At 40.2% G+C, this 26,444-nt stretch overlaps 1 protein-coding gene across 2 annotated transcripts in view; it reads left to right on the top strand.

The window, feature by feature from the left end:
• The window catches only part of LOC146472938 (uncharacterized), a 30,336-nt gene that overhangs the window by 2,750 nt on the left and 1,142 nt on the right, over positions 1 to 26,444 (top strand). Inside the window, exons 3-18 of one of the 2 annotated variants that reach the window (XM_085118710.1) lie at positions 1,313 to 1,477; positions 2,215 to 2,322; positions 2,665 to 2,790; positions 3,564 to 3,660; positions 4,341 to 4,559; positions 4,756 to 5,135; positions 5,426 to 5,593; positions 5,960 to 6,070; positions 6,555 to 6,671; positions 6,931 to 7,021; positions 12,238 to 12,612; positions 13,416 to 13,526; positions 14,170 to 14,280; positions 15,090 to 15,200; positions 16,416 to 16,507; positions 26,252 to 26,444. The exon at positions 26,252 to 26,444 is cut by the window's right edge and continues 1,142 nt beyond it. In XM_085118710.1, the coding sequence (XP_084974836.1) occupies positions 1,313 to 1,477; positions 2,215 to 2,322; positions 2,665 to 2,790; positions 3,564 to 3,660; positions 4,341 to 4,559; positions 4,756 to 5,135; positions 5,426 to 5,593; positions 5,960 to 6,070; positions 6,555 to 6,671; positions 6,931 to 7,021; positions 12,238 to 12,612; positions 13,416 to 13,526; positions 14,170 to 14,280; positions 15,090 to 15,200; positions 16,416 to 16,507; positions 26,252 to 26,444 (2,575 nt within the window). Of the gene's footprint in view, positions 1 to 1,312; positions 1,478 to 2,214; positions 2,323 to 2,664; positions 2,791 to 3,563; positions 3,661 to 4,340; positions 4,560 to 4,755; positions 5,136 to 5,425; positions 5,594 to 5,959; positions 6,071 to 6,554; positions 6,672 to 6,930; positions 7,022 to 12,237; positions 12,613 to 13,415; positions 13,527 to 14,169; positions 14,281 to 15,089; positions 15,201 to 16,415; positions 16,508 to 26,251 lie in introns of those variants that run through there. The other variant, XM_085118711.1, reaches the window with a different exon arrangement.

The following is a 26,444-nucleotide window of genomic DNA, read 5'->3' as shown; positions in this document are numbered from 1 at the left end:
TTCCATTTTGTATGAATCAACTATAAACGGATTCACTGACCTGAGGTCTAACATGTAAGATCACACTTGGACTGCTTACAGTCTCCTATTTTCCGTGGGATTTTCGAGACCGAACTCCCGCCATATACATCTTCGTTTGTAAAGGCGAGCGCAACCTGGGGAGATTGCCTAAACTACCGAAGGGGGCCCTAGACAGGGGAGTTCGATCGACGCGTACGAATCTCAAAAATCCCAAAAATAGGGGACTGTGAAAAGTCTAGATCACAACTGCCTGCTCCAAGCCAGTCCTCTAAACACCAAGTAACCAGTAGTATTATTACCCCCCTCTGGAAAGAATGTCAATCCACCGCAGGGTTTCCCCGAACGGAGTAGGCAGGTATTAACGTATTAATGACGGGAGTTGCTTTGAGATTAATTTTTTCAACTGGTGACTGTTTTGGGTTTGAAATTTTCATTCGGAACCTTTCATGTGAGAGGAAAAGATTTTGGCAGTTTGACCAGTTTAATGGGTTGTATGCGGTGAACAATCGACTTTTGGGGGATTATCTCCTGGCACACCAATTTAACTAGTCTCCCTCGCAGCCGTTTTTTGGGCTGTCACGCAACGCTCCTAAATAGATTTGTATTTGATTGAGTAACTTGGCCTCATTCGCACCTCCTCGTCGTTAATATATTCAAGTACCATCCCCACCCCCAACCCCACTCCCAGAGGTAAACTCAAGAGCTTTGTTAGATTTTACCAAACGGCTCTCACAAATAGTCAACCTGGGAGGGATGAGACGAAGTGGAGTATAGTTTGTGGCGTAAATCATCAGCACGATGGCAAACACCCTTACACGCGTTTCCAATCCTTAAACGCGTTTTCATAAAATAATGCCCTCGCATTTTCTTAAAATCTATAAGTTTCCCTTGATTTAATATTTGATGACTTCTGCCCCTTCTTCCCAGACAAGCAGTACTTGACCTAGTTTATTCTTGCCATGAGTTATACATTATTTGCATACCGAAAAGTGAGGATTATCATTGTTTAGGTATTAGCTGGCTTGATAAACGGCTTTTACTTAAGCTTATTATTGAGCTAAAAGTCGTTTTCATCCTAAAAAAAATCTGTTCTTTTCTCGAGGGTTTGCACGTCTCTTCATGGAGGTTAAGGGGAGTTGTGATTTCTTGTCTGACATGAAAAGAATTAAACACTTTTCTTGATAAGATATCCTTCTTTTATTGCTTAAAAAGGTCAAAGGTTTAAATAAAGCAGTCCATACTCTCTCTAACCCCTTACCAAATGTAAACAATTCTATTTCTTGCTTCACAGCGATTTCCTTCTGTCCCCAAAGTACTTGCCACCGTACGTCACGCTGGCAGCACCAGACCACAGGACGCCATGAATTTGTGGATAGAAGAATTACGAGAAGATCATTTCCGAGTCTGTATCCGAGAAGTGAAAACATTTGACGGAAAACATCAGAATCTGCAAGTGGTAAGTTAGTTCCTTTATGCTAACGCGCACGTGACGCCTACCTCAAACTGCACGTGACCTCTTTATACACACTTATATATTCCCAGATTTACGCAAATTTTAATTCGGTGTTTGAGCTAAATTTATCATATCCTTCAGGGGAAAACGGTAAAGATTTCTGTTCAAATACCCTTGAGTTTACATCCGTTTCTGTTCAGTCACGCAACAGTACTAGTCGTATGATAGATAGAAAACATTGGACTGTAGCCAAGGATACCAAGCAGTGATAGTTGCGAATCTGTGACGGAGATCTGGATCGGCATAAAATCTTAAAGGAATTTAAAAATGTACTGCAAACTGCGGCGAAAGAGAGATAAACGCAAGAGGAGTAGAATACAACTTGCTTAAGTGTACTAACCTCTGAAAACTTGCTGTTGCTGGAGTTACTGATTAGTACTGTGTGTGGAGTTCAAAATTTAGTGTCAATGCACTGCTGACGATGATTGAGGTGTCATAAAGTTGAGATGAAAGACCATTTCAGCCTGTTTGTTTAACATAGAAAAGAATTCTCCCACCCTTTCCTTAGTTCATTGTTCTTTGTTCTTTTTTTTTTTTTTTTTTTACCACGTAGGCTAATTCAAACTAAACTACAAGGTCAAAAGAGAACTGCCGCATTAGATTTTTTCCGTGTTCGCGATCTTTTTAAGAGATTATCAGTACCTTGTAACTAAGCGAACATTTTTTATTTTCTCCTTCAGGATTGGTTGGCGTTTTCACAGAAAATTGCTCAGTTGACTTTCCAAGGAAACCTCCAGTTTGAAAATGGTGGGGCTCCCCTGGAACTGGACAACTTCGCCTTCTGCAAGGTAATGATCATTCCTTCTTGTTTTGTTTTACGAACTTTTGAAGGCGATAAAAAAGCAAATCAGAGCAGAAAATGAACAAAGAAATAGTTTCTTCCTCAACCAACTACTCAGCATAGAGATTCGATTTAGCTCTCGGGAACTGTTGTTATTAAGAGATATCAAAAGAGCGAGCTGATAACAGGATGGGGCGCTTATTTCTGTTTTGATCTCACACGTGAGAATGCCTGGACTGTAAACTGTAAAAATACCATGAACGTTCCAAAAAAAACTAAAGTATGACCTGTACAAGTAAAGCAAATCTCAGTTTAATCAGCTTCGCTCTTGCATTTTTCTTTGTGACAGGTGCTTAATTTTACTGAGAAATTTTATGCACCTCCTGTTGTCATGGTGACGGTCAATCACCTATACGATAGCAAGAACGTGTACTCTGTTAAGCCGGAAAACAACGTCCTTAATACCTGGATCGAGGTAAGTTATAATCATTCCTGACAAGTAGATTTTTCGGTCTATTTAGTACAAGAAAAAAACCTTAAGAATCACAGTCACATGAATTTACAACCTTTAAATTACATTTATGCGCCTTTGCGTTAGACACATTATCAAAACCTGGATCTTAGTAACCATTGCCTTGGTTTTGCTCCGTTTGCTGGGATGGAAGATGACATGACACCGTTTGGCATATTTTGGCCACACACGTGGCCGTTTATTGTTAGCAAATAATGACAAAATGAGAGAAGAGTAACTCTAAATAAAACTGTACCCAGCAAAGGTGAGGGGATACCTGCCACCGACCTAACCATGCTTACAAATTCTGTGGCTTTGAAGGGAGCTAGGGAGGGAGGGAAGTGACGAGTTTCCCTTGGATATGCGCCTTAGTTCACTGTTGTATGATCTGGGCCAAAGAGGACAAATGATGGTCTAACCGAGCTTTATGTAGGGTAATTAGCTAGAGTATCTCCTTACTACCACCCGAACGGAAGCCACAGAACAGATGCACTTATAAGGCGCATAAAATCATTTATTTGTCAAATAAATATCCTATTAAACCCGACAATGTTCCATCAAGCTATTGACTTCGAAACCTGTCATTAGTTTCATGAAAAGCACAAGCCATTCTCCTCGAGACCTTTCAAGTTTCATGAAAAAGAATTGTCTTCAACCTTGAAACCTTGCAGCAAGTTACTACTTAGTGCATTAATTGCCATTTTACTGATTCGAGTTCACTTCTGGTCTTATCACAGGAAACAACAATTTCTTATGTCCGCATCTGCATAAAAGACCTGGCAGGAATGAAGAGCCAACATGATCCGGTCACAGTTGACTACGCAGTTGTTGGAGGTAAATAAGCAACATTATATGACAGTTTTACTTTCTGATATTCTTTAAAGTCACCACGAGCTAAACGAGAACGCTTTCAATAAATGAAAAAAGTACATGTATGTATTACTTCATGTAAAAATGAAAATAACATATTTGAAATCACTTACTTTTAAAAATTCTGATTTTATTAATCCAGTCCTCTTACGAAACTTAACGAACAGACAAAAATGTCGTTTGTGACATAAGGTTAGCTAGAATTTTCGGAAAGCCAACAGCAGCTCAACTGGCAGATTTTGGGGATTTGAATCTGTTTGCTAAAATTTTGAGCCACTTTCAACAAAAGAATCTGAATAGATCAAACGGCGTTTATAATAACAATGCTGTAAAACAGAAAACAGCATCTGAAGTTTTTTTTTTTGTTTGTTTAAATTCCTTCATTGGGTGAAACAGTTGAAATGGACAAAAATTTGAAAGTTGTTTACATGCAGAACATGACCCGGCGTTAGGTGAGGAGCCACAATCGGTTGGCTTCCAAGAAAACAACCAGCAATCTATTCTAAAATCTCGTTACATAACAGCGTTTTAGAAATACATTCTATAATTGTTTCTTTCATTTTCTTTTCCCTTATAAACCCTCTAAAGTTAGAGTACTTATTTGAAAAAAAAAAAAAAAAAATTCTTTGCATTTCATGTTACAGATGTTGATCCGTGCATCAATGTTTCCTGTAAGTACTTTGCCGTTTGTAAGGCATTTGGTCCCAGGGACGCGCGGTGCATATGCGTGGATAATTGTCCGTCCTATGAAGAGCCTGTGTGTTCCTCTAATGGTACCACATATGACAACGTGTGTGTGTTCCAGAGAGAAATGTGCCATCTGAGAGCAAATTTCACTGTCTATCATCCGGGTGACTGTACAGGTAACATCAATGATTTTACTTCTTTTCCGCAGCTGTAGATAAGTTTTAAACAAGCGTAAAGTAACCACTGACAGTTACACGAGATTCCAACAACATCGCATTAACACCACAACACACCATCTACAGTGTCCGCGTCTGATAACAGTAGTCCCATTATAGGATTGAATTGACTTAGTGTTGTTAACTTTTTTTCCAGGATTCCCTTCTCAAAAGGGTCGCCATCGCCTCCACCACAATCCAGTTTGGGCTGAAGCAGTTTGTGAACAAGTTCCACTGGCTCCTTACGTCTTTTATCCTGACAAACCGGTTCACATACAGGTTTCCGTCAATCACGTGAACTTCTCAGATCCCTCATATGTCCATGAAGCAGTTGTTGCTTGGGTTGAAGAAATCATGGAGAACAATTTTACAGTTTGCGTTACACAGGCCGGGCGAAACGAGAAAAGAAATGGGGAAACGTTTGCAACTGTTGACTGGCTTGCCTACCAGGGGGCCCCTGACGGGGGAGTGTCTGGTGAAATGGACATGCCGACTTGGTGGACTGGAACGAGTTGTCGTACCGTGTCACTTCCCTCTGTAAGAAGCAAATTTGTGTTGGTTTTTTTTTTTAAACTAAACTGAGTTTTAAATTTTGATCTGTTCTGTTGTAGTGACACAAACCCTTGCACTAGGTTAGTCAGTGTACTGGAAGGTATTTTAAACTATAGATAATGGGAAAAAGTACAGTGAATTAATTCATATTTTTAGCCAGAAGTCAGAGAATTTCAAGATCCGAGTTAAGTTTAGGCAGAAGAATTTTTTATTTGCGTATAAACACTCATATTGCCGTTAAAAATTTATTCATTTTTTGTTGTCCTTGATAACAGAGCAAGTTTAAGTCGACGCCCACAGTTCTAGTGTCAGCGGAGCATGAAAGGCGTGGTGTGAAGCACGATGCATCTTCTGTGTGGTTAGAAGATATCACGAAAACTTCTTTTAAGATCTGCGTCCGAGAATTACAGAACTTTGATGGAGTTCACCAAAGTATTTTCGTTGTAAGTGGTCTTAGTTGTTACTCTTCTTATGATTTCCTCAAGTTCAGACTTCGCCCCAAAACTCAACCGAGGCCCGTTGTATGAAAAACTGCATCCAATTTATACCTCTATGTTGGACGGTACGGAAAAAGACTGGATGAATGGAAAACAATTGTTCTTGGAGTTTTTCTTGAAGCATGCTCTTATTGTTTTCGATCCGTATATTTCATTTTATCACAAATGGAAATATGCTGCTTTCGATTTATTCAGTTTTACACTGTGTATTCTTATAGGAAGATCACCATAGCTATTTCTTCTCTCTTAAACATTAACCTCTTGGACAGTTGACAAGTGACAACGTGATAACAAACAATGGCTTCTTTGCAGGATTGGATAGCGTTTGAAGAGCTTCATCGACCTCTGTTTAGAGAACATGGAGCTATATACTTCTCCAATTCGAACAAGCCACACCGAGATTTCAACTATGCTTTTTGTGAGGTAAGTAGGCCATTATCCGCTCACGTGTTTGTTTCATTCTCCATCCACCTCTACAACCTATCTCGTTTTCTAGTGCGTCTACGACTTTTTTTTAGGTGACCCACGCACACTTCTGCTCATGTACATTTCCACTTATACATCCACGCTTACAGTCCCGCCTGCATTTGCGCATGCACACAACTATATCTACGCATGCAAACACGCACCTACGCATGCGTCCATTCGCTATGTTGGTTAATTTTTCACTCGCTCTCCTCTTCACCTTCTATTAGATACACTCCTGCTCGCTTATACATTCTCAACTCTTACTTTAATCCAATCATTCATCTCTCTTTGCTCAGTTTTTTTCTATTTCCTTCCTTCCCTTCATTCCCACTCCCTTCCTTTCTTCATTGAGTTTTTTTTTCCATCCTCTACTTTATAATTGCTTCAGTAATTGGTTCGTTTGTTTATTTCATTCTTTTTTTTTTTAAAAATCATTCAGGATGTCGTGTTTAAGAAGCACTACAATGATTCTCCCGAAGTCTTGGTGTCAGCAAACCATTCAACAAGTGGAGGAAACCTCAATCCTTTGTACAACTCCATTTCAGCATGGGCTGAGGTGAGATATTACTTTTCGTTTTGTTAACATATTTGGGCATGGTATCAAACGACAGCATTTATACGCCAATCTTAGCTTTATTTGTGATTTGCAGTGTACTGTAACAAGAGATGGACGTTAGAGATTACGTTAGGCGAAGAGATCCTTGTTTCGAGAGTTGGCCATAGTTTCCCGTGTCCTTAATTTTGAAAGGTCGATGGCATTAGAAAGTCGAGGTTAAGTGATTTCTTTAAAACATTTTTTCTTTGTATCTTTGCAGTACATAAACAAGACGGGCTTTAGAGCTTGCGTTAAAGAACTATTTGTTCAGCAACATGACCCTCTGTCAGTGTCTTACGCAGTTCTGCCAGGTATGGTGTGAACTCAATGCAGCTCTCATGAAATTCTTGATCTGACTAGAAACCTTGTCTAAAAAAAAATGTTAGTAGAAGTATTAGATGTGATCTGTTTCTACTTTAAAATGTATTATTTTCCTTCTCATACAGAAGTTGTCTTTTGAAGACAGTGAATTTTATTACAACCGGGCTAAATTATGGGTGGGCTCAGAATCTTCTTCGTCTTTCGTCAAATAACGTTTTTCTAGCGTTAATCTATCCTTTGAACTTAAGAGCCACTGTCTGTAAATATCGAGAATCCGGCGTCAGTCGTGAAATTTTCAATTTCTTCATATTTTGCCTAAATAACCTCTATAGTGAGTTATTTTCGAAAATACTGTTCAAAGGACCTGAAGCGCTTTAGTTTTTTCAAAATCTAAGAAAGTTCGAAAAACGCCATTTTGGCCTTCCGGTGGCGTCGAAACTGTAATAAAATTATGCATTTTCTTTTCGCTCGTTCAGATCAACGCAATAACATCTATCGATGTACTTTGATTAACTCATAACAGAACTCTTGATCTCCCTGAATCACTAAATTATTTTGAGAAAGCTGTTGGAATCTGCTTGTTTTTGGCTGTTACAATTACCCTAGTTACAGCACTTTAGCGGATAAGGTAATTTTAGCTAACTTTAACAGCAACAAAAGCCCACTGGTACATGTAATTTGAAGTTTAAACTAGCATGGTCTTAAAGCCCATTCTTTATAGTTTGTCGTATAAAAATTGCTAAGGCGGCCCGACAAAAGTGTCCTGTCGAGAGACGGAAACGTGAAGTGTACTTTCTGGAATTTCGACCTTTCACGAAGCGAACAAGAAGCATCCCGATTCCGAACAGAACCGCACATTGTAAAATCTACCGATGGAAACCTGTTTCGAAATCCTGGATGCATCAAAACAATCTTGTACTCAAAGCTACAATCCCTTTTGATTGAAAATATTATTATGTTAACACTTGAGGAAAACAGGAGACGTGTAGTTCAAGCCGTGAAATATGTAATTCAACGCCGTGCCGAGCAGCCACGCACGTCAGTGTACATGACGCAAGATTGCTATTTCGTTCCGCTATTATTTTACCGTTAAAACTAAAAAGAAGATCCTCAATATCATGCATGTTGTCGTCTTCCTTCATTCATTCTTATCTCGAGATTTTTAAGCTCTGAAGGGAACACGCCACACGCCAAAAAAAAAAAAACAAAAAACAAAACAAAACAAACAAACAGGGCGATCAAATTCAAATGCAAACACGGTAGCTACAAATCCAGGCCCGATTTAGTATTCAGTTGATTAACGCACATTTATTTTATATTCCAGTGATAAGGCATAAAATACATCAAATGATTTCGTACACAAAGTAAAAACAAACTTTCACCAATGTCAAAGTACCGTGGGAAAGCAACTGTTAACAAGCTTTTTAAATTAATTTGTAGTTGGAAACAAAAGAATGTCAACCTCACCGGTCTTTAGGCAATCCTTGAGAAAATTAGTGAATCCCTTGCTTCTATTGCTATGTATGACAAACTTGCTCCTATATGTAAAGTTAGCAAACTGGTAGACTTGTTTCCTCCAAAGGCTGTGAATTTACACTGGAGTATTGTAATTACCTTCCGTCAAGTACAAAAGTTACTTTTATAGTTGACCAATCGGGGACGGCTACTATTAGAGTTATCTTCATAGAGTTATAGCGTGGAGTTAGAGTTGCAAAATCCTGAATTCAAGATTTTGTACTGCCAAAATCCTGAATTCAAGATTTTGGACGTGCAAAATCCTGAATTCAAGATTTTGTACGTCCAAAATCTTGAATTCAGCATTTTGGCAGTCGTTAACTCTAACTCTAAGTCATAACTCTACTGAAATAACTCTATTGCTAGTCGACCTCTGACCAATCACGCCATATAGTCCAGATTTCTCCCTCTACAAAACGTTTCAGAACGTCGTTTGTGGCCGGATTTTGAAGTAGTTTTGTTGGCCTGTCCCAATAACTTTTGTCCTCTGGGAAGCTTGCAAACTTGGGAAGCTTGTTATGGCCTTGTCGGGAACGGTGTGTAAATATTCGACTTGGTGCCTGTGCGGCTCCAGCAACTGTGGAATGCGTGACAGTCTATCGCGCGATGTATAAAGGACTTCCAAGGGTATCTCGCGGACAGTTAGCGACGATTGTGGAGAGGACAGTGAATCAAAATTGCTGCTTTCCCGAGCAGGTAAGATGTCAAATAATTGAAGGTTCAGACTACACATTGTCACGGTTTTTAGGGCTCAAATCAGTGGAGGCGCCCGTTGGTGGTTGGGGGGGGGGGGGGGGGTGGGGGTATGGGTGGGCATTGAAACTAGAAGGTGGAAAAACTCGCGCACATTGAGTCAAAGGAAAAATTTCAACAAGGCTCCTGCAAAGGCCTTGTTTTCTTTGGTTCCTGTGTTTAAATGCAAATGGTTCTTTCAGGACCTAAAAAATAAAACTTATTCCCAAAACTAAAGTTGAAAAAAGAATTCAGTTGCTCAGAAGCATCAGCATCAGGCCCGGCCGTTACCCTCGGCGAAAAACAAACAAACAAACAAAAAAAAATGGTAAGAAGAGAAAACGGTCGGTCCCTTGGAACATTACGACTCCCCCTCTTGCTCTGAGTGTGTAGTCCTGTGTAGACAACTGTTTTGGGCTCATCAGCATGGCATAGCCATCGGGCATCCATCGAACGAGCCGAAACGTCAGGCTTGGCTGAACATGAAAAAAGATGAAAAAGGAGCACACCTCGTCGTCATTATCATATAGGTAGTTATTCCGGAAATTTGGTTTGAATATGGCCCGGGTTCGATTCTAGCTCATATTCAAATCATCATCAACATCATCATCATCATCATCATCATCATCATCATCATCCTCCTCCTCCTCCTCCTCCTCCTCCTCCTCCTCCTCATCATCATCATCATCATCATCATCATCATCATTTTCATTTCAGAGCAAGGGCTCTAACTCTGAGAGCTATAATCAAGCTGGAATCCTGCTAGCTAGAAGTTCTAATTTTCCAAGGGACCGACCGCTCTCTCCTCTTACCTTTTTATTTTCGGGCGCGTGCACAGTGGAGGAAGGGATGTTAATGCTGGACGATTTTTTTAAGCAATTGGATATTTTAAACTTTTGTCTTGGAAATAATTTTATTTTAATTTTTAGGTCCAAAAAGAACCACTTACATTTAAACACAGGAGCCAAACAAAACAAGGCCTTAGCAGCAGCCTTGTTGAACAATTTCCTGTGATTTTTTTTCCACCTTCCAGTTTCATTGCCCACCCCCTTACCCCCTCCCAACACGTAACGCGCAACGCGCGCGGCTCCACTGATTTGAGCGCTAAAAACCGTGACAATGTGTACTGCGAAGTTTATAATTATTTGACACCTTACCTGCTTGGGAAAGCAGCAATTTTGATTCATTGTCCACTCCACAATCGTCGCTAACTGTCCTTTCTTGGCAAAATGCGAGATGCCCTTGGACGCGCGATAGACTGTCACGCATTTCAACAGTTGCTGGATTCTCTGAATTGGAGCCGCACAAACCACCAACCAAAGTCGCATACATGTATTTACACACGGCTCCCGACAAGGCCATAACAGTGACCGTTAGCAGGCTTCCCAGAGAAAAAACGTTATTGAGACAGGCCAACAAAACTACTTCAAAATCCGGCCACAAACGATTTTGTTGAGGAAGAAATCTGGACCATATGGCGTGATTGACCAATTATAAAAGTAACTTTTGTACCTGACGGAAGATTATTACAATACTCCAGCGTACTGAATTTTATCACATCCTTTGGACGAAGAGGAAACAAGTCTACCGGCTGCCAAATATACCTATAGAAGCAAGTTTGGCATACATAACTATAGAAGCAAGGAATTCACTACATTTTCTCAAGGATTGCAAAAAGACCGGTGAGGTTGAAATTGTTTTGTTTACCTTGTTAACAGTTGCTTTCCCATGGTACTTTGGCATTGCCGATAGTTTGTTTTTGCTTTGTCTACATAATCATTTGATGTACATTATGCCTTATCACTGGAATATAAAACAAATGTGTGGTTGTCTTAATCAACTGAATACTAAATCGGGCCTGACTTTGTAGCTATTTGCATTTGTCTTGGAATTTGATCGTCCTGTTTGTTTGTTTTGTTTTGTTTTGTTTTGTTTTTTGGCGTGTGGCGTGTTCCCTTCAGAGCTTAAAAATCTCGAGATAAGAATGAACGAAGGAAGACGACAACATGCATGACATTGAGGATTTCGTTTTAGTTTTAACGGTAAAATAATAGCGGAACGAAATAGCAACCTTGCGTCATGTACACGTGCGTGGTACTGTAGATATCTGCTCGGCGCGGCGTTGAATTACATATTTCACGGCTTGAACTACACGTCTCCTGTTTTCCTCAAGTGTTAACATAATAATATTTTCAATCAAAAGGGATTGTAGCTTTGAGTACAAGACTGTTTTGATGCATCCAGGATTTCGAAACAGGTTTCCATTGGTAGATTTTACAATGTGCGGTTCTGTTCGGAATCGGGATGCTTCTTGTTCGCTTCGTGAAAGGTCGAAATTCCAGAAAGTACACTTCACGTTTCCGTCTCTCGACAGGACACTTTTGTCGGGCCGCCTAAGCAATTTTTATACGACAAACTATAAAGAATGGGCTTTAAGACCATGCTAGTTTAAACTTCAAATTACATGTACCAGTGGGCTTTTGTTGCTGTTAAAGTTAGCTAAAATTACCTTATCCGCTAAAGCGCTGTAAGAAGGGTAATTGTAACAGCCAAAAACAAGCAGTTTTCAACAGCTTTCTCAAAATAATTTAGTGATTCAGGAAGATCAAGAGTTCTGTTATGATATAACCAAAGTACATCGATAGATGTTTTTGCGTTGATCTGAACGAGCGAAAAGAAAATGCATAGTTTTATTGCAGTTTCGACGCCGCCGGAAGGCCAAAATGGCGTTTTTCGAACTTTCTTAGATTTTGAAAAAACTAAAGCGCTTCAGGTCCTTCGAATAGTATTTTCGAAAATAACTCACTATAGAGGTAATTTGGGCAAAATATGAAGAAATTGAAAATTTCACGACTGACGCCGGATTCTCGATATTTACAGACAGTGGCTCTTAAGGGTAACATAACGGTAACGCGACAACTTCGTAGTTAAATTTTAATTATTACTTTGTTTCCCACAGACGTCTGTGAACCCGGTTGGAGTTTCTACAATGGCTCCTGTTACTTCACCAGCGAAACATGCAAGACTTGGTCCAATGCAAGTATAATCTGCAGAGCCATGGGCGCTAATCTAGCTGCCATTGAAAGCCAGGAAGAAAACGTATATATCCAGCACAGGCACAATGGCGACAAGGCGTGGATCGGTTTAAATGACATTGCCACAGAAGGATTATTCAGCTGGGTGGATGGATGTCCTGATAAATTTCGCTACTGGGCTCAAAACCAACCAAACAACTTTAGGGGGGAGGACTGTGTACACACCCTGGGGGCAGGGCATGGGTACATGTGGAATGACGTGGATTGCTCTGCCTGTCATCAGTACACATGCAAGAAAGGTGAGAAATTTCTTTTGTGCCTGTGAGCTCGCATCAATGTTTACGTCCAGATATTATTAGTATCCTCGTTACTGTGTGAGTTAGGTATGGTTACGCGGCCAGGTTTTTGAAACTTTAGTGAGCGGTATGAGACAACCAGTCGACAAGTCAGTCTGGCTGTTAAAAAAAATTGTTTTCTATTCCTCTTAACTTAATTTACAAAAACTACAATGACATAAACCAACGATGAGAAAGGAAGAAACTGGCTATAGCGATAAATTAATAAAAACAAGGGTATCGAAGGGTGCTGAAAAATATACATGTGTAGATAAGGTCAATATTTATGCCTTTCTAACATAAACTATATTAACACATAAGCAAAAAATAAAATAAAATAATAATAATAATAATAATAATAATAATAATAATAATACTAATACTAATAATAATAATAATAATAATACTAATAATAATAATAATAATAATAATAATAACAACAATGCTGCATCTATATCTGATTGCTTTCCTGTCCTAACATTTCTTCTGGCTATAAAAGTTCCAATTTAAAAGAAGAAGTTTGGAAGTGTCGACATATTAGCCTTGTTGTGCCAAATTGCAACAAGACGCTGATTTTTGGTAAGAGGCCTTTTTTCATCATGCTCTTTCAGAATATCTTAGCAAATCCCATAATCCCATAAATTTAGCCTTTGTGGTGTCATCACTTTACTCCTCTATTTTGAAGACAAGTAACGACTCTACTAAGTAACGACAGTGAAAGCAAAGTTTGTAACTTACAAAAGCCACTGCCCTGCTTTTGTCTTTAGATTATGACGATTGCTCGAGTACTCCGTGCCTGAATGGTGGTACTTGCATCAATGGTAAAAGAAAGTTTACTTGCATTTGTCCTCCAACTCATAAAGGAAGAACCTGTGAAGGTCAGTTCAAGACGGAAGCAAAGTTAACGTCGTGCTATTGTGGTATCTGAATTCGCTCAAGTTAGCACGACCATAGCTTATCGATTCTTAAAAGCTATTAGAGCCACATTTATTTTAACCTATAAAGGACTTCGTGGATTAATTTCATCCGTTGGTCTTGCTTGGACAATGGCTCAGTTAAGACGGTCAAATATTCCGGGACTTGAATGAAATGGGGGGAGGGAGCAGAAGTATATATAATGTCTGGCAGAAATTACGACGCAGCAAAAATAATCTTCCTGTACTGATAACGAACAGGGTCAGGTGATTGTCCTGTGCCCGGCTTGTCTTTTAAGAATAAAAAAATAACGGGGCATAAATTATGTATTTGAGGTTAGTATATGAAAGGGCAAGGGTTTGAACCTCGCCTCCCGTACTGACATTTAGTTAAACCCAACCTAACCTTTGTTTAATAATCCGTCGTTAGGGTAATTATCTTCAATAGAAAAAGGCAGCACGTTCCTTTGTGCTAAACCAGAAGCTGACGCAACCTAAAATGCAGAGTGTAATTTCATTTGCTTTATTAATTGATGATTCTCCCAAATATTCTACAATCTCGATATTTTACATATTATTACGTTTGTATGAATTTTTCCTTACACAGAATTTGACGAATGCTCCAGCAGTCCCTGCATGAACGGTGGAACTTGTAGTGACAGCGTTAATAACTTCACTTGCTCCTGTCCTGCTCCATATTTTGGACACAGGTGCCAAGGTGATGTGTTGTTTTCGCTAATAACAGTAATGGCGATACAAAGTTTCGTATAATATTGCTCTTCTGCCAAGCATCAGCAACAATGAAAGTGAGCTTCATGTTTTACGATGAAAAAGAAGGAAAAATGTTTTACTAGAAAATATTTGCAGAATATGAGGGCTAAATACAAAACAAAGTGAGCGTTTTAATCCACTGTTCAATGAAAAATAGTTCAAATGGAACAAAACAAGCAAAAATAATTTATAAACACAGAAGAATAGTGGTAAGGTAACTTGCGGATACTACTTTTAAAAGTGATATTACGTCTGTTGCTACGCCTTTCAATCAAACACGTGAACTTTGAAAGGCACTGAAAACTGAACTAACCGTGTTGTATTTTACGCATGCTCAGCCATCAATAACTGAACAGACGTCTCAGTTGAATAGGAAGTCAGTTCAGAGAGATTTCCATCCATTTTGACTGTATTTGCAGGGACACCCAGCAGTTAATTTCGGCAAATTCCGGCAAATACCAACCCAAAAAGTCCGTTACACTGGAAAACTGGAAAACTAATTGATTTTGTTTCCGAAGTGGCAAATTCATCGTTTCAAATGTGAAATAAGGCAACACAACACTAGCATTTTTCATTTTTCAACAGGTCGTAAATTCGGGGAATACTATTCTGTTTCCTAACTCTTTGTGCAACTTAAATTTTCTTGAGATACACAGATATATCTTTAAAAGGTCACACACACAAGAAAATATAGCTAAACTTTACTTTGAAATTAAAGGAACTATCGGTCCAAATTCTGCTTTCGTTTCTTCACAGATTTTGACGAGTGTCAGTCTAACCCTTGTCAAAACGATGGAACATGCGTAGATGGTTTGTACAGTTTTACCTGCGTCTGCCCAAGCCTTCATGTTGGACAGCGATGTGAAGGTATGGAAAGAAACATCGAGTGTATCATAGCGACTTGGCTTGGGAGACGAGAAATTCTTGATATTTTAAAGTGAGATGTATTATCTTCCATCTATTAAATATTTCTCGGGCAGTTTATACATGATTTATCGTTCATTTGTTTTCCCTTACATTAACAATAAATTGTCTTAAACCCGGGATACTTAATTCTAGTAGACATGACTGACAAAGCTTACACCACATAGTGTCATAAGTCTTTCGAGCTTCTGTTAGTAGACACCTCCCATAAGTGGACACATACACTCGGTCTCTTTGGTGTCTGCTTTCGGGAGGTTCAATCTCGACCTTAATTGTTGGCGGAAAAAAGAATACTCGAGGTGGTCTTCCAAAATATTTTCATGGGAGTAATCGTCTATATGCTAACTCGCCCTGTCAAAGCACCTTCATTTATCTTTCATTGCAACTGACAATACAGGAGAGTGTAAACTGGTGTCATCTATTGTTGGAAAATAAGTGTTTTTCTGGACGTTTAGTGTAATAAACTTTGAATTTAATTCATTACTTGGCACCACGTGGCGTTTTTGTTCAAATTTAATGAAATTATGTCAATATATAAATAGCCCTATTTACAGTTGTGTGCAAAACAAAGTCAACTCGAGCTCCAACCCCACTTCCAATCAAAGGCGAGGTCACTGAGTACACAACCGTAAAATGGATTATTAACCACAACAGCATTCAGCGTTTGAGAGATTTTTATTAAGAACAGCAAAAGGCAACCACTAGATATAGATATCAATCTCCTTTAACATTGTTTTCTTTGTTTTTTTTTTTTGTGCTTTTATTTCCTTCGATATAATTTTTTTGTCATTAGCATTTTCTTGTAAACCTAGTCAGGTTTAGTGATGTATTTATCTTCTTGCTGCCCCCTCCATCATAATTATTACAACAAAACAAACAAAAGTACCAAAAGCAAAAACAAAACAAAGAATCTAACAGATCCTTGGCCGTAGGGGTCGCAGAAGCTTTTGGTTTTAAAAGCTGACTGTTACTGTTAACATGGGAATGACTGCCAGCGTGAACTGATAAAGATCTAGACTAGCAGACAAGACTACACTAAGACTAAGAGTAAGACTAAGTACAGTGGTCTCTTAACAGATCATCTATGTAAATGACAGGGACAAAAAATAAACGTTGTTTCTTTCTTCATATATATGATATCGTCTCCTATTCCTTTAGTTACACCACAAACATCCTGCAAGAACCACTTCGCGAGAGGAATGAACACAAGTGGAACGTACTACTTAAGTGTGTCTGGAACTTCTTTCCAGGTGAGAGAATAAACTTCCTTTTTTGAAATTTAGAAGTCATAAATCATTCTCACTAAGTCTGTGATCATCTCCGTTATGGGGAATAAGGCATCTACGAACAATTGGCAGGCTCTGCTCGGCGCCTACTTTGCACCGCACTGCACTAGGGAGGCTGTTCTTTGGGGTATTGCTTTGACGGTTGACGGTTGCACAAAGAACAGCTTTTGAACAGTTACAACTAACATTCCAATTATCAGTAGGATATTCTCGGGTTAATTTCGTTTAGGACAAAAATCCCATTTGTTGGTTGACTGTTAAAATTATACCTGTTTCACTCAAACAGCAACAGTAACAACAACAACACTTCACTTGAATTTTAATCACAAGGTTACAAAAATCATTACCATTTGGAATTAGCGTTATAAGCTATTACAGTGTGCTATTCCGGGCCGGGAAAAAAATCAAAATTAAAATTTCTAATAATTTGAGAAAATCACAAGAACAGATACGAAATATGTTAAAGGACTAAAAAACTAGGTTTGTTGTTACATCGAGTAGCCATAAGGGAGGATAAGATTTGAAGTATCTAATAACTTGTAGTAACTGCAAACTTTTCATTGCTTTAAAAGTAGTTAAGAGCCACTGGCTGTAAATATCGAGAATCCGGCGTCAGTCGTGAAATTTTCAATTTCCTCATATTTTGCCCAAATAACCTCTATAGTGAGTTATTTTCGAAAATACTATTCAAAGGACCTGAAGCGCTTTAGTTTTTTTCGAATCTAAGAAAGTTCGATAAACGCCATTTTGGCCTTCCGGCGGCGTCGAAAATACAATAAAATTATGCATTTTCTTTTCGCTCGTTCAGTTCAACCCAATAAGATCTATCGGTGTACTTTGGTTAACTCATAACATATCGCTTGATCTCCCTGAATCACTAAATTATTTTGAGAAAGCTATTCAAAAAAAGCTTGTTTTTGGCTGTTACAATTACCCTGGTTGCAGCGCTTTAGCGGATAAGGTAATTTTAGCTAACTTTAACAGCAACAAAAGCCCACTGGTACATGTAATTTGAAGGTGGAACTAGCATGGTCTTAAGGGCCATTCTTTACAGTTTGTTGTATAAAAATTGCTAAGGCGGCCCGACAAAAGTGTCACGTGGAGAGACGGAAACGTGAAGTGTACTTTCTGGAATTTCGACCATTCACGAAGCGAACATGAAGCAGTCCCTATTCCGAACAGAAGCAGACATTGCATAATCTACCGATGGAAACCTGTTTCCAAATCCTGGATGCTTCAAAATAATCTTGTACTCAAAGCTAAAATCACTTTCAATTGAAAACACTTGTGGAACTGAACAGGAGACGTGTAGTTCAAGCCGTGAAATATGTAATTCAACGCCTCGCCGAGCAGATATCTACAGTATCAAGCACGTGTACACCGGATCTGACATGGCTCACTTACTAATTCACCTGGAGGTTCGCCAAGGGCGACGGGATGAGCCCGTTGTCGTAAAAAAACCCCATTGGGGTGGACCATGTTTGGAAATGTGGAAAATGAACACTGTGACACTTCCTTGTAACTGATCAAGAAACTTAACTGCAGAACCAAATTGAGTGATTTTGGGAGATGACTCCTATGCTACCAAGCAAACCCCCTCTGATTCTGGAATGCAAGCTGAAGACAGAAGAGTTCTGTCAATATTAGAAAGCAGTACAGCGAAGGAAGAAGGCCACTACAGCATTGTTGTGGAAAAGCGAACCAAATTTGCCCAACAATCGCGCTATGGCTGTTTCGCGTCTCCTGTCGATTTGACCCGAGGGCACCTGGGGTTCAAAACAAAAATTGTGTTTTCAACGGTCGTGTGTCGTGGTGAATGTGTACACAGGCATTTACACTGTTGAGATCTGGGATTATTGAAACTAAACTGCCGCTTGGCGTCGGCTGCAGGGCCCGGATTGCGTTGCTAGTTATCTCAAATGAAACTGGGACATTTGTGCTGGGATTCTGCGTTGGATTTGTGGCTGCTCGATCATTTTGAGGCGGGATTTTTCGCTTCTCGGAAGGGGCGCTCCGAAACGGACTGTGATGCCTTGCCCTTCTCTTAGGAGTGTGAAACCCGGGAAACGATAACTCGCTAAAATGACCTCAAATCAGCAAAAGGAGACAGAGAAACAGCAAACAGTACACCATATACCCAAGGTATGTAATTTTTATTGAGAAATTTTTTGGAATTTTTACCTCCTAAACCCGATCGTAAATATTCCCATACAAACTCTTAAATTTGCGCCGTGACGGTTTATATTACGCAAGATGATCACCACAACTCACAGCTTGAGCTTGGGCCGCCTGTGAGTGAAGATGCAGTTTATGCCGTTCTGCGTAACCTTTACATGGATGATCTTTTATCCTCGAAACCAAATTCTGATGGTGCTTCCAACTAAGCCAAGCAGCAAATTGAACTCCTATCCACAGTAACAGGAGGATTCAGACTCACAAAGTGGATGTCGAACAGTCTAGAAGTCCTGACAGCTATCCCCTCCTTTTGAAGTGGCATGTAACACTGTTGATTTTGATTATAATGACTTGCCACAAGAAAGAGTTCTTCGCGTCAAGTGGTACACGGAACAAGATTTCCTGTGTTTGCAACCAGTGAAGAGTGGCGTGGTTTTGCTGCACCATATGTAATTAAGGCAAATAGACTGTGATGAAGAGCTACCTGATGAAATTCTTTAGAGCTGGCAAAGCTGGAAAGATGGTTTGAAGTCATGTGAGATTATTGCAGTTCCCAGGTGGTATGAATTCCACCGTGACGAATGCCAAGATGTGCAACTACATGTCTTTTGTGACGCCTCAGAGATTGCCTATGGAACCGTAGCTTATTTGCGAACAATTAGTGGTGGACGTGGAAATGTGAGTTTCATCGTGAGTAAGACAAGACTATCTCCGATCAAGACCTTGACTATACCACGCCTGGAACTGCAAGCCGCAGTGATAGCAGTCAGGCTGAAGGTGAAGATATAAGAAGAAATCGACTTTGAGGTTAATGATATGTACCTCTGGGGTGACTCAGAATCGTGCTTAGCGTTTATGTGTCATACAGAGTTGCTAAAATTACTTCTAACTCTGACGTTAGGAAGTGGCACCATGTGCCAGGTTCGATAAATGTGGCCGATGACTGCACTAGCGGGATCGAAATGTGTGATTTGACTCCTGAGTGTTGGTAAATCAATGGTCCCAAATTCCTCATGCTCACTGACGACTACCGGCCAAGAAGCGAAAGGGCACCAGCATTTGATGACGGCGAACTGGAAGTAAAGGCTTCAGTCCTAACAACATCAGCTACCCCCAGTGTGAGCATGGTCGCATGGGAGAGGTACTCTTTCTGGAGGAAGCTGGTGCACGTGTATGCTTGGTGGATGAGGTACGAGTTCAAGTTAAAGTGTAAAGTGAAGAAGCAGTGTCCACCCTCAGAGTGACAAGGGAAGATGTTGTGTGCCGACGATCTTAAAGAGGCCTCTCCTCCGCAGAGCTTCGATGGGGTGTTATGTGTATCCGCTGAACGAAGTGAGTGCAGGCGCAAAAGCTGAGCGGGTTGACCTCTGCCAGAAGCATGTTTTCTTGTACATCCTTGTCGTTTTCTTGTACATCGATTGATTTCTCGCTCATCTCTAAATTTGACAGTTTCATTCTTGGCAGAAGTCAGCATTTACTTTGTCTCTACAGTTTGGAGTCGTTAATTTTAAGGTGAGATCTCACAATTTCTAGAAAAAAGCAAAATCGTTTGTATTCGAAGCCCCCCTTGAAACCCGTGGAGAGTGGACTTAGTACATTTTGCTTCGTAAAAGTGAACAATAGTCACGAACAAATAATTGCTTTTTCTGGGCTTGAAAGGCCTTTTAGCCTTTTATAATCTTATTTTAAAAGACAGTTGTTTCATCACAGTAAATAACAAGCTTCCCGTGAGAGCTAAAATGCTAATTATATCACCGAAAGATCATTATAACTTCTGATGATAAAACTTGTTTACAAGATAAAAATATCAAGTTTGGTCGTTTCGGAGTATAGAAAAAAATACGCTTTGATGAAAACATTAAGCTTACTTGCGCTAGTCTCTTTTAAGACTGAACTGACAGTTTTTGTTCGGTCTCAGCTGGCAGACGTTTCCTCGATAAATCATGCCTTTGCATGCACTCTTTTATCTCCACACGATCGCCGCTCGTGTAACTTGAATTTCATTCTTGTAGTGATGATTCAAGGCATCCAGACACAGCAAAATAAAAGCGTTTTCTAAACAGTCATCATGAAAGGAACAAACTTTCCCCGATTTCTAAGCATGTAGGTAAGTTTTCGTGAATAAATCTCCCACATCGCGCGACATGACAATTTCACAAACACCCGCCATTTTTATGACATAAGTACGCACACCACCCTAGTTACAAAATGACTCCCCCGGATCGCAGCCATATTGGGCGTGGTTTCTGGCAGAGGCTCCCGCCGTCGCCTTCCACGGAATTTTACGCCTGCACTCACTTTTCTCAGCGGAGCCTCTGCAGAGGAGAGAGTCCCTAGCCCATCAAAGGATCACCTGCTACTTTAACCCACCATCGTCCCCTCATATGGGAGGAATCTTTGGGTCACTGGTGAAGCAAGTCAAGGGAGCCATGAAGACTGTCATTAATGACCAGGTTATAACAGAGGAGACACTCCATAAAGTTCTTGTTGAGACCGAGGCTGTACTAAATAGCCACCCGCTAACTTCAGTCAGTGATGACTTGAACGACTATGAAGCATTGACACCAAACCACTTTTCTGATTGGAAGAGCATCTCCTAACGACCCTCCGGGCCAATTTGAGGAGTGAGAAGTTAACAGTCGCAAGCGGTGGAGAATGGCGTAAGCACTGGCCGATATGTTGTGGCGTCGGTGGTCGGAGGAGTATTTACCTAGCCTGACTACTCGTTCCAACTGGGATAAAGAACAGCGAAATTTACAAGAAAGGGATCTTATCCTCCTGAAGAATGATGATGCTTCTCGCTCGCATTGGCCTCTTAGACGGATTCTCAAGACTTTCCCAGGGAGTGATGGCAGAGTGCGTATGGCAGAAGTGAAGACTCCAAATGGAATCTTGATGCACCCAGCTGCTAAGCTGTGCTTATTGGAAGCGTCTACTTGATTAAATGTTAAATGAACAGTACAGCCCTCATAAAGACTGTACACACTTCACACATCTTTTACCCAGAGACTGTTCATTGTCGTTATTTTAAGCCTAGGAACTATTGTTTCGGCCCGTAAACTTACTAAGGGGGGGGGGGGGGGGTGAGCACTTCCGGTGGCAGCCTCGCTCCAGGTCTCCTACGTTTTAGTTTCCCAGTAGGTATCGTGCGCATTGTTTTTTAATCACGAGGTCGAAAAATAAACATGTCGTGTTGAATCGTGCTTTTTGTAAGTTTTGTTTGGTCTATCCTGCGTGTCTTACTGAACATTCATTTCGAGAATGTAATTGATGTCCCATGAAACTTGCGTCAAAATACAAGCAATGTGTTTATGATTAGACAGGTTTTATTGATCAATGCACTGGAATGAGTTACTATCGCAATTATGTCCTGAATGAATTAATGTGATTACTCCAGTCAGCTGTCATACAGAGAGTAAGGAAAACTACAGAACAACAAGAGATCAGGGACACTTCTCATGTTGATTCCTGTAACTTCTTACGCGAAAAAAAAAATGATGTTTGGGCCAACTTTTCCTTTATTGGGAGTGGGTCTATCTTAGTTGAAGTGGGAGTCTTATTACTTCTGCCAAATTCCAAGAATTTAACCCGAATCGAAACACACGAGGTTCGTTTTCAAAGAACTAGATATCACGCCAAGAAAAATGAGTAAAGGTCTCACAGCCCAGCAGGTTCGTTAATAGTGTTTCTTAAACTTTTCTCTCTCTTAATGGAACAAAAAGGACAATAAAATAAGTTTAATGCCGGTTTTTCGAACGGGATTTTCCAAGGTTAAAGTCGCCTTTAAAGCGACGTTTTGAACAGTAAAACTGTCCTTCTTCAGGCCTGGCGCATCGGACGTAAGATCTAAATTTGGTGTGGATTTCTTTTTTAGCATACCAAAAAGAACAGAAATCGGTCGAAGATTTTACGACGAACATTCTACTTAAATCAAGAACCCGTTCCACTCCAATAAGAAGCCGCGAGTACCTTAAGCGTGATCTAAACTTCGTTTAAATAATCAGCCCCGAACACAACACAACCTCCGTGGCCGTAGCAATATATTGTTACACTTTCGCCTTGATCGAGTTTCCCTCCCTTTCGCTCCATTCAAAGTGTTTAGAAACTTAAACATTCAAAGCGGAGATGTCGCGTTCCTTGCTCTATCCAAAATAATTAATTGCACCTGGGGAAAGGAGGCGGGTGGTCGAACAAATTATGACACTCGTTGGAAGATAAATTTGTAGCTCGCCGATCTAAGATTCTAGCTCGGGTTCAAAGCACCGATCGGGTACTAATTCTTTTACTTTTTTGTTTGAACTAGTAGTCCTTTCGCGTTGTTGCCTGAATAGAAGAAAAACTTGAGGATTTCAGTAAGCCTTTTCCTACGTCGTATCGGTTATTTAGAAGCGATTACAAGCGAAGCTAAGCGAGGATGGCACTTGAATATCATTAACCTAAGCTAACAGCTGCATCTGTAATAACGCTCGACCTGATTGACTAAAAAAAAGGAAGGAAGAGGAATCCAAACTCATAGCTGTCAAAAGAGAAAGCAGGAAAAAACGTAGCTCGAGTAGGTGACTTGGTGGAAAAAAAACTGGCAATTTTTATGCTAACCTGCTAGTGCACACAAGCTAGGGAAAGTGAAACTTCTTTTGCAGTCGGAGACTGGTATTGGACTATGAATAGTGAACTACTCGTTTGATTGATTCAATCAGTGAAGTACAATTATTACAAAACATTTGTACAACCTAAATACCTCGAACAAGAGATGGAGGAAATTAGCCTGTCTTAGGCCCCTTTATGCAAGCTTGTAATCTAGACGAACATCATCAGAAGCCGCCCGACACGAACCGGGTAAACGTTGTGCGTGTGTCATATCTGCCAGCTATGATGGATCAGAGAATTAACTCTGCAGCGTTTGTTAAAGTGCTAAGTGAACCCATGAAAATCCTACTGAGGGTTAGTCCTAGTAAGGAAATGCAATGGGAAACCACAAGAAACAAAGAAAAACATTTTTGACCTCGGCGGCCTTCACATTTGCCGCTATTACCACCATTATTGTCCACGGATTGCTCAGTTCTGTCCTCGTATCTCAGTTGGTAGAGCAAGGGACGATCAAATTCGGAGGCCGTGGGTTCGTTTCCCGCTAAGGTCGGAGATTTTTTCTTTCCCTCCTGTGATCTCCTATTCCCTTACTAGGGCTAACGCTCAGTGGGAAATTCATGGGTTCACTTTAGCACTTCAACATATTCAACATAAAGTTCTCTGACCATCATTTGTGTCACTAGAACTTAAATAAGTGGCGCAACATTCATTTGTACCATTCCTATCTATCAGCTACTTGGACACAATAAAGCTTTTTCAGGCGCTTATCCACCGTCAATAAATTCAGTTTGAAGGGTTTTAGACAAGGCCACAAACAGTGTTTTTTTTCCGGATTGCTTGGAAAGTTACGTTATTGGATATAGTAGATAAAGGCTGGACCTCTTTTGTATGCAAATTTAGGGACCCACTTGTAGATGTTCTCACAGATACGCCCTACTTTTCTCCATGAATTTCTTTCTACTTTTCTCCAATGGTTTTCAAAGGGAGGTGTGGTTAAGTCTGCCAATTTGGACGGCATTGCTGACTGCGCAGAGTAATGACAGCTGTAATGAGTCACGCACTGTAATTTATAATAAAAATTCTCAACAAAGTTCTTGGTACTTTTAGTGAGATCTTGTGTGTTGTCTTTTACTGTTGGTGATGTTGCTAAGCTGGGTCTAAGAGCTCTTATTACAGCCTGCTTGTCTGGAAAGCTGATATTTGAGTTAGAAGTCCCTGTAGTTTCTCATCTCCTTTAGCCCCATACACTGACAGCATAAACTTTTGCAGTGAAATTACAGCAGTTTTGCATCACATCCTTCGCCTCCAATTAGAGTCTTATCCATGTCTTTTAAGTCATCAAGCTTCATACAACCTTCAATTTGAATCAGAGAAACGTTAGAACAATGTTAACCGGTAATGTTTAGTAAAATTTAGTGTAATTTATAGTGTGCGATACGTTCTTAACTCAGATATTCAATTTGTGTACATATTTTTAACTTGCTTTATCATATTTCGTATTCATACGTCAATTTTAGTTTTGTAACCTACTGTGACTGTTGGATCTAACACCCGATTGTTATAGTGGCCTCAATTAGTATTCCCCTAGGCCTGTTTTTGCGCGGGAATTTAGGTTAATAATTTGCATTTTGCAAGTGACACTTTGCTGAAATGACATTTTCTGTTCATTATACGTTGAACTTTCAACGAGACGCACTTCGCGTAGTTTGCCGCAGTTACTGCAGTCTGCTAGCAATTACCGCTAGAAGTGTTGTCTAAACGCGCCACAACAATGTAAGTGCGCTGTATTTTCGATAGGTTTTATCGGTTTGTTTACCTTATAGTTTGTACATTTTGTAAGTTGACTTTGTTTGTATGTTTCACTTTAAACCTTCTTCACCTCGTCAGTAACATTGTTAAGCTGCAATGTTCAGCCCTTCCGCGCAGCAGACAAAGAGAAAAGAGTTTAGAATAAATTGCGTGAATTATAGGTGTTTGCCTCCGGCGGTTACAGTGACTATCTTAGATGTATTTTAAGCACTGAATAATTTTTAAGGAGAGAGGGCCACTAGTTAATCAGAAATTCTGTTATGTGTTACCCTCTTTAAATAAAGTTTTTACATACTTACTTACTTACTCACTCACTCACTCACTCACTCACTCACTCACTCACTCACTCACTCACTCACTCACTCACTCACTCACTCACTCACTCACTCACTCACTCACTCACTCACTCACTCACTCACTCACTCACTCACTCACTCACTCACTCACTCACTCACTCACTCACTCACTCACTCACTCACTCACTCACTCACTCACTCACTCACTCACTCACTTACTTACTTACTCACTTACTTACTTACTAATGCAACTGACTCAGCAAAAGAAAGAGACTTCTGGCTTCCCCACCCTCCCCCTCCCCTGCAACTTACTGTTAGAGATATCACCTGAGTTGGACGGAACATGCTATGCAATACAGCCCGCATGCATTTCATTGAAAACAAAGCATCTTGGTCACGTAATATAAAAACTCAATGGAAATTGCCTTCAATTCTTAACTCAGTACGTTCACTTGATGAATAGGTCTCATTGATGAGCATTAACTTAACCAAATTCGCACCCACCCTATGACCCCCACCTAGACCTAAAGGGATCGAGGGACCCCGTAGCTGTAGAGTCTACGCAGACCATCCTTGACGGCAAGCCCCCTATGAAATAATCCTCTACACTAGGTGGAGCACTGCCTACGGCAGTGTTCCCACTCGAGTTCCGTAGTACGATTGGTCATCTTTTAAAAATTCCTGGCTTTTTTTTTATTCTAAGAAAATGTAGCTATGACTTCCCAATTCGGACGCCAGCATTCTATGCATCATTCCAGCTTTTGTGCGATTTCTTAGCTAAAAGTGGTTCGTAAAATTGGTTTCACTCAAGGCACTCAACGATTCCTCTTTGTGTTGTAAGGTGTACTGCGACATGTCCAATGGTGGCTGGACTTTAATATCCCGCTATTCGAATGCTGACAGTACAAACTGGATGCAGTACAGCGGCAGCTGGTGGTATGACCGAACGACATCTTACGGCAGCGTCACCAGTCCTTCAACCAACTATGACATGATATCACCCGCATTCTGGCTCGTCCAAGGCAGTTACATCA

This window comes from Pavona decussata, unplaced genomic scaffold (genome assembly GCF_977016875.1).
Source record: "Pavona decussata unplaced genomic scaffold, jaPavDecu1.1 SCAFFOLD_95, whole genome shotgun sequence".
In the NCBI taxonomy this organism is placed as follows: Eukaryota; Metazoa; Cnidaria; class Anthozoa; order Scleractinia; family Agariciidae; genus Pavona; species Pavona decussata.
Note: the sequence above shows the minus strand (reverse complement) of the source record. Positions and strands in the feature narration are given on the sequence as shown.